This window comes from Catharus ustulatus, chromosome 5, assembly GCF_009819885.2.
Source record: "Catharus ustulatus isolate bCatUst1 chromosome 5, bCatUst1.pri.v2, whole genome shotgun sequence".
In the NCBI taxonomy this organism is placed as follows: domain Eukaryota; kingdom Metazoa; phylum Chordata; class Aves; order Passeriformes; family Turdidae; genus Catharus; species Catharus ustulatus.
In genome coordinates, this window is record NC_046225.1 from 31,730,191 (window position 1) to 31,738,709 (window position 8,519).

General features: G+C 38.5%; 1 protein-coding gene across 2 annotated transcripts in view; it reads left to right on the plus strand.

Annotated features, from left to right (window-relative positions):
- GLRB (glycine receptor beta) overlaps window positions 1–8,261 on the plus strand; it is a 52,622-nt gene extending 44,361 nt beyond the window's left edge. For both annotated transcript variants that reach the window (XM_033059398.2, XM_033059396.2), the window contains exon 10: window positions 3,322–8,261. In XM_033059398.2, the coding sequence (XP_032915289.1) occupies window positions 3,322–3,618 (297 nt within the window). In that variant the 3' untranslated portion in view covers window positions 3,619–8,261. The remainder of the gene's footprint in view (window positions 1–3,321) is intronic.
- Window positions 8,262–8,519: the final 258 nt, after the last annotated feature.

The following is an 8,519-nucleotide window of genomic DNA, read 5'->3' on the forward strand; positions in this document are numbered from 1 at the left end:
GCTCCCCCCCGTCCTCCCCGAGCCACGGCAATGGCGGTGTGGCCCCCCCGCTCCTCTCCGAGCCGCGACAATGGCGGCGCAGGGCCCCCCCGTCTCTCCCCCGGGCTGCAGCAGAGGAGGGGAGAAGAGAACTCTCCTGCCTCTCTCCCCGCCCCCCGTGCTGCCTGCAGGGAGCCAGGGCAACACAGTAACACTGTAACAACCACGGAATGCCGGCTTTTACTGGCAGGTGCTTGGCTCGGCGCCCTGGCTGGCACGTCTGGGGTTGTAAATGTCAGCAAATTATTCACATATTAGCCGCCCCCGAGTGTTAGCCGCACTTCCGGGTTTCCACCAAAATTTTTGTCAAATTGCTGCGGCTTGTATTAGAGAAATTACTGTACTTTATATTAGCTCACATTGTTTAGGGAAAGCTGTAGGTGAACTGGAGTGAATTTAGATAAAAAGAACAGAAACATTGGAGACTTGAAGAGATATATGAGAAAAAAAATACAAAATGTTTAGGCAGAGTGTAGTAAATGGAAGAATGTCAGATTTGTAAAGCCAAGGAAAGAGATTATTTTCAAAAGTAACATATACTTATTAAAGAAAAATTTGGGCCAGGTTGCTCATGCAAGGGAAATCGTGTCACCCTGATAAATCAGTACTCCAGCTGACACTGAACTAAGCAGAGATCTGTGTGAACATGCGTTGAACAGTTCTCTGCTTATAAGGCAGAGGTGACCTAGAATCCACTCTCAGTCCTGAATGGGAATGAGAACTGACTTGTAACAGCCTTTAGGGGAGCACTCTAGATACTGCAGTTGGAACAGGAATATTCTGTGCTATAAATGAGAGAATTTAGGCTTCAATTAGTGTCAGTGAATTTTACAATGTATTGCTGGTAGTATGAGAAATGGACTACAAGTTTTCAAATCCAAAAAGAGGCCTATAATTTCATATAGGATTCTATTTCTTGTAGTGGCCTTACTAAATCTTGCTAGATTTGACCATGGAAAAAAATGATGTTCCTGTGACTCTTCAGTTGACATGCACCCCAGTCCTGCAAGTTCACTTTTCATTGCACAAGGGTCTGCTTTATATCTTTATTACCTATGTCATGGTATATGATGTGATTGGAAGGAATGTCTCAGATCAGTGAATAATAGCATCCTGTATCACCCAGGGTCATATAATCATGTTTATCTGTGTCTTAGTCACCACCTTATTAGACAGTTTGCCCCTGCTGCTCCAGTAATGAACACTGTCTTAGGCTGTCAGGCCTTTGAGGACTTGGAGACAGTTGCAAGAAATTTATGTGTATAGTCTTGTCGTAACATCAGGGAGCACCTATCTTGTTTTTCTTTTCTATAGCCTGGAATCTTGATTTAGTGGTGGTTTAGGAATGGTATTCTCCAATTTAGTATTCCCACTAAAACCTGCTCCACTTCCTTGCTCCAAGCAGAAACACAAAAGGTAAAGATCATGGCTTGAGATAAGAAAAATTTACTGAAAATGGCAATGAGATAAGAAAATTAGCAGTTAACAGCAATAATATTAATAACAAGAGGTGTGAGAAAATAAATTATTCACACAGAAAAATTCTCTGACAATAGACAATACCAGATGGCTCTCTCTGCACATTTTGTCAACCAGAAGGAATATCTTTGTGCCAGAAGAGAATCCCTTTCCCCAGCCCTGGCAATGACATGAGGTGATAAAGAATAACCTCTGTGCTCTGGCAATGCCTCCGCCTGCCTACTGCAAAAATTAATACTCTTCTAGCTGGAACCAGAACTAACCTGCTGCTTTGTTTAATGCATCGGTTTCAAAATACACTGCTTTCATGAGAAATAGAACTCTGGCAAATTTGGGAAAGTGTATCCACTTTTTTCAGAAGGAAGAGCATCATGCTTCTCTTCCACCTTGCACTAGAATGAGCTTTGACAATAATGGGAGTAAAAGCCCCAGTCAAAGTTTGAGTATAAACTAACTGCCTCAGTTATTTCAATGCAGGATAAGTTGTCACTGTCATAGAAAAGCTAATAATATTTTTATGAATATTTTTCATTCATTCATAAACCTGATACTGTATTTTATTTCACTATAATTATTATAATTTTAGTAGTTACAAAATATGAGCATGCAAATATCCTAAACTATCAGCTCAAAACTGCAAAAAACCAGCGGTGGACAGAACTGATGGAAAAATACCTGAGGGCACTGTGGAGGAGAGACAGGCTAATGGGTAGAAGGGACAGGGAACTTTTGGAATAACTGAGTTTTAGTGGACTAGTGACTCCAGGAAACCTTAGTGAAACTTTCCTTTATGTCAGTTGCCCATGGATGTAGCATGATTTGTGAACTAGCATGTTTTCAATTAAGGCTCAGGTTATGTATGTGAACAAATTCATAGTCTATATTCTTTTTTCTTCTATTTTTTCTCTGCTTTCCTGAATAGTCCAATTGAAGTGAAAGTTTGGCAGAGGTTTTGCCCAAGTCACAAAGCACAGTGCCTTGCAAGTAGTCTCTAAATCACTTCATGCTCCCTGAACATTGTGGAGTTGATTGTCCTAGAGATGAGCTGAATCTGAAATAAAAACTTTATAAAATCCAAGGAAGGGAATATAGTAACCTTTTTTCCCCACAGAAAGAAGGTATTGCTTGATCCCCTAGAGCACTAAAGGAGCTATAAGAAACAAAAGAATTCTGTTGTTGGATTTAGATTTCCCAGTTAAACATTTCTGCAGTGCTGAGAAAGGCGTTACATCTCTGTTATCTGTCTTTAGAGAGGCAATGAGCTCCACACGTAAAAACAAAATGCTTCTCACCATGCAAAATGGTTACCCTAGGAAGAGGTAGGCCTGATAACTCTTTAAAACCAGAACACTGAAACTGAAATTAATTGCATGAAACATTGAATGTTAGGGCTAATTCTGACTGTGGGTTTCAGAGCTCAGAAAAATGCAAGTATTGAATAGTATCAGGCCTGCAGGTTTATCAGCACAGAATCAATATCTAAAAATAGTCCCCACAAAAATGTTCTCTCCACTTCTATCATCTTAAAATGAAGGAGTCTAACTATATCAGATTGCAGAGCATGAGGCATCTTGTGCATGAAAAAATACACAATTATGAATGTTTGGATTAGTTGATATGATTGACTGATCATCCTTAAGTACTTTATAACATAACCATTCCACAAATTAGTCTGATGCAATGTATCCCTATCAACAAGTAATTTCCTATATGTTTGTTTGCACTGTTCTTTAGCAGCTGCATGAAGTTTGCTAATGAGTTGCGCTGAGTTGATCATGATTCCCCTCACTCTTTATTTCATAGGTTGGTGAGACCAGATGCAAAAAAGTTTGCACTTCGAAATCTGATCTGAGATCCAATGATTTCAGCATTGTTGGAAGCTTGCCAAGGGATTTTGAATTATCAAATTATGACTGTTATGGGAAGCCCATTGAAGTCAACAATGGGCTCGGGAAATCTCAAGCCAAGAACAACAAGAAGCCTCCTCCTCCCAAGCCTGTCATTCCATCTGCAGCAAAGAGAATCGATCTTTATGCAAGAGCACTCTTTCCTTTTTGCTTCTTGTTCTTCAACGTCATATACTGGTCCATATATTTATGATAAATCCTTTTTTTTGTGTGTGTGTGTGTAAAATATAGCCCATTTCATTATCCCTTCCCAGTCATGAAGGCCACTGTGTGAAATGATTTGCATTTGCAAAGCAATATGTTGCATCTTGATGCCGTGCAATTGTACTGAATATATGGCATCTGAAGTTTGAATGAAAGCATGACACTGCAATGTCTGTGCTCTGGCCAACTTTGTATATAAAAGTACAGCATACATCCTGCTTTAGGAATATATATATGTCTGAAGGACAATGCCTACTACATTATAAAGCTGAATAACACTCTTCAGTTATTAGTAACATGCAGAAATTTAAAGTGTTTCTGACAATGAAACTGATGTGCACGTTGAATATTATTAAATCAGTATTCTAGTATATGTAGTATTTAACATCTTTTCTGATGACTTCCAGAGGAAAAAGAAACACCCACCAAACATCTTTTTCTTGTATGATTTCAGCTGGCACTACTGAAGAAAAAGCTAAGGTGTAATTATTATTATTTGAACTTTGTAAGTAAAGGCAGCATCAAGTAAGCAGATCTTGTCTATGTGGAAAAATAAAGATCAGAGAACTACTAATTTTGTAAAATCAACTCATTTAGGAAAAACCCCAAAAACTGTGTCCATGAAGCAGGCACAGTTAAGTGTGTTTGAATATGCTGGCAATAAAACATTGGGAAAAATTTTAACTGCTGATTCTTTAGGCACAAACTAGATACAGTACATAAAAAACAAACAGGCCACTTTCTAGACTAAAGGTATCAGGAGTTTTGGAGAGGCATCAAAAAATGGAGCTCAGTATCAGATTTGTTATACATTTTTACATTAGTTTGTCCTCCAGCTCAACTTCTGTAGCATCTGGCCTGAAGTATGTAAGTCACAATTTTTTTGTTGTTGCATTGACATTTCTTTCTTGATTTGTTTTCTTTATCGCCTTGAAAGCTTTCATTTTAAACAAACCAGTTGTCAAGATGAAATTCTATTTTCACCAATAATTATACCTTTTCTGTTTGCTTGCTAGCTAGTACCTAGCCACTAGTAGGAGTGAAAACATGTCCTAAGGTCTAAGGAGCTGAAACTCTCATCAGCCCTACTGTGCCTCTGTGTTAATTAATGGCTACCCTCACCAACCCATTGATCTCGCTGCTGCATTTTGGAAAATAAGGTTCTATGCATGAAATAGTTCTGATAGGAAGCTGCTTTCCATTTTCCAGAGGAAACTCTATGGTATGGAGATTACCTTAACATGAGCTCCTTGTTGTGCATAGGACAGGAGCTGTGGTCTCCTATGAATGCCAGGGTACATCCCTTCATAAGGGCGAGTAATGAGAAGAAATGCGGCCAAAAGAAAGCTGCATGTGGGTAGGCATGTGAGTAGAGTGTGTCTCCTGAGAACAGGGCCTTGGCCTCAGCCCATGAGAGCATGCCATACACATCTCTGCTGGTAGAGATGGGGCACCACAGCTAGTTTCAGTATGAAAATAAGGTGCCTTTCACTAAGTTTGCAATTCATAAAAGGAAATCAGGACTATTGGCCCCTCATAGGCTAGGAAGGGATTGGTTTAAATTCATGAAACCTTCCATAGTGAACAATCCCACTAGTTGTGCTACAATTCTGGCATGTCCAGGATGTGTTGAGCTAATGCAGGCCACAATGTTGGATCACTTGAGAGTTGTCCACAACAAGTTGTCCACATGCGGTGATTCTGCACAACCAGAAGGTCAAAAGTGGGAATGTGAGGAGAGGAATGGCACACCACACCGGCATCATTGGACATCTGGTAAACCTGCACACCCAGAGCTTTTTCAAACCACTGCTACTTTGGGATCAACAGGCTGTCTACAGTGATTTGTGTTTGGGTTGAAGAGATCTGCTCTTCTCTGTATGGTCCCATGCATTCCACCTACTTCCTGGCCACTGTCTCATGCAGGTTTCAGGCAGCCACTCTACCGAGTGGCCACAGTTTGTCCTTTGGATTTCTTTCTAATCCAAAGAAATGGAAGGCAAATCCCAGACATTATTGAGCTGTGTTGAACAAGGGCTGAGGGAAATTATATCTTTAAGGTTCAAGGTTTTAATATTTCTGTTAATTGAAGGTAATTCCAGAATTGTCAGAGACTTTAAGAAGCAATAAGGATAAACGAAATGAAGGAGAGGAAGGACAGGAGAGTGACTTTTTATACATGCAGAATGGTATATTTATAGACATTATTTATTCTCATACTTGTATTTTTTCTTACAGTACTGGAAGGCAAAAAAATAATTACCTTGTGTTGAAAATTATATGAATTTTGGAAGATAATTTTCTTATTAGAACTCTTATTAAATGATTTATCTGTAATTAATGTCCACATTCTATCTGTAAAATCTCAATTATAGATTTTATTGTTAAATTAATCTTTGTTCCTTCTTGCTTTTCTGCTTACTTGATGGCTTTTGTGTTTTATCATAAAACATTTAATCAATAATACACTGTAATTGCTTTCCAACTCACACAAAGGAAAGCAAAAGGAATGCATATTGTTCAAGGTTTTTTGTTCATTACAATACAAAAACTAAGGCCAGAAGTGAAGTTTAACAGTGAATTTGAAACTAAATTTAAAATGAAACAAAGCGTCAACTATAAAGTATTAATTTTCTTTTTACTTACACTAGATAATATTGCAGTATTTGTATTACCTTGGAATATATTAGCTTGTCTTACTGAGCAGTAATAATTGATTTCTTTTTTTTTTCCTCTTTCTACTAAAGGTCATCAAGAGTTTTGCATTCCATCTCACATTATGGTCCACTAGCCCCCTCTAGTTGTAAAATTCAGCCGTTGACTGATTTCCAGAATAAGGTGCAAATATAAAACTGTATAGGCAAATTAGGATCCTAATTGCAAATTATAATGTGAAAAAAAAATAGTATTAAATTAAAATAAATGGGTACAAAATAAATTTACAGCTGTAGAAATTTTCCATGCAGTTAAAATTTAGAAGTATAGAAATCAAGACATTTAAGACATTCAAGTAGTAGCAAAGATTCATGAAGTGCAGCTTAGTAACTCGACTAACTAGTCATGATTTCTAAACAAACCACATGACAGCAAAATCTGTTTTTGTGGGAGAGCCCATCTGTGTTTCAGCTGACATTTACTTCAAGTTCTGCTCTTAACTGGTGGGAGATTTACAAATTTTTGTTCTATCTTTAAGATAAACCTCGGTATTTTCTTGGTTCTTAAGCATCAAAGGGTAGTATACAAATAGCTGATTCTGTTATTTTATAGTATCATCACCTTTAGATATCTCTCTACATATTTTTCAGGATTTTAGAACACATTCAAACACTGCATCAGGAATTTTCCTGGAGATTATTTAATTAATTTCTCAACTGCATCTGCATCAAATTTAAGGTAGGCAATAAGTAAGGATGTAATTTGAAAAGTGTATCAGCTGTTATGTGTTAATTCACTGTTGTACACAGCTCATGTTTGACACACAGTTTTAGGAGCAGTTCTTAAGTGTGTAATGGCACCTCCTCTTCACTTAATTCTTGCTGAGATAGTGTATGTGAGCAGTTGGTCTTTTGAGGAAAGTTTATTTTTGCAAGTGCAGTATAGAGATCGGCCACTTGGAAACACTGCCAAGCAGCTTTCATTCTTCAAAGTCTTCAGATTAATTTGGACTTGTTAACAGGGTAAAGGAAGATGTCTTTGGTGGCCTATTACCCATTAAAGAGAAAGCAGTAACACTGCCTTCTGGGTTAGTGTCAATAGGCAATCACCACAGTGATTGATCTGACTGTATAATCTTTTAAAGGAAATGCACTTACAAGTAATCTTTATTTAAAAATATTTTACTCTGAAGAGAGACAATGCCTTACTTAAGTAGTCTGTTATAGCTGTAAAGGGAATCACTTAAGAGATGCTATAATACAGTTATAATACAGACTAAGATCTCTGGTTCAACTAAAATAGCTTATCCATATGGTTACTGGGGGATGTTTATAGAATAGGTAGCATTGAATTATTTATTTCCAAGGGAGTGCAACCTGAATATATGCAGTATCAAGTGATTTTTCAGGCCATTGAGATATCATAGTGCTACAAAGAGTACAAATGACGTGTCTAGCAGATAAGGGAATGTGAGGACACTCTTACTTGATGCTTTTGTGTACTCATTCCAGGATTAGAGAAGGTAATGTGGAAAGAAATTCAGATACAGATAAGTTGAATAATAGTTTTGTTTGTGTCAACTCCTTAATTTGTGTCTAGAAATTTGATTTGTATATAAATGACTTACCTCCTTTTTATCTTAATCTAAGGAGTCAATAAAAAAACAGGAAAATTAAGCTCATCTGTGATGCCCAAAAGATAAGGAAACTAATTATTTTCTTGTGAAGCTTTACACCTAAGTAAACAGTGGAATATAAGGAAAAATTTAAGACATAAATTCCTCATTATTGTAGTTTTTCCTGTGCCATTGTATCTAATCAGCTGCAAGCAATCTGAGCTGCTTGCAAGCATGCCCTTGTATTTTGCCTTGCTCAAGAAAGTTGCCCACTCCTGTACTCCCCCTGCACCTGTACCCCTTTCATCAGTGTGAATGGTGTCAGCAGACATTTAAAATAAAAATTACAGTAAATTCACGAATACAAGCCACACTGAGTATAAGCCGCATCTCCGGGTGTTGGCAAATATTTCGGTTTTTGTCCATAGATAAGCCGCACACGAATATAAGCCGATCTGTCGTTCGCAGCGAGGACCCGCGTGCAATTAGTAACAGAACCGCGGGAGGGCGGGGTTTACTGGCTGAGCTAAGGCTGTGCAGGCTCGGCCCGCTAGGGGCCGCTGACGGGGCCAGGTGGCCCAGCCCGGCGCTGCCGCTCGGGGCCGGCCGCCGCTGCCCCT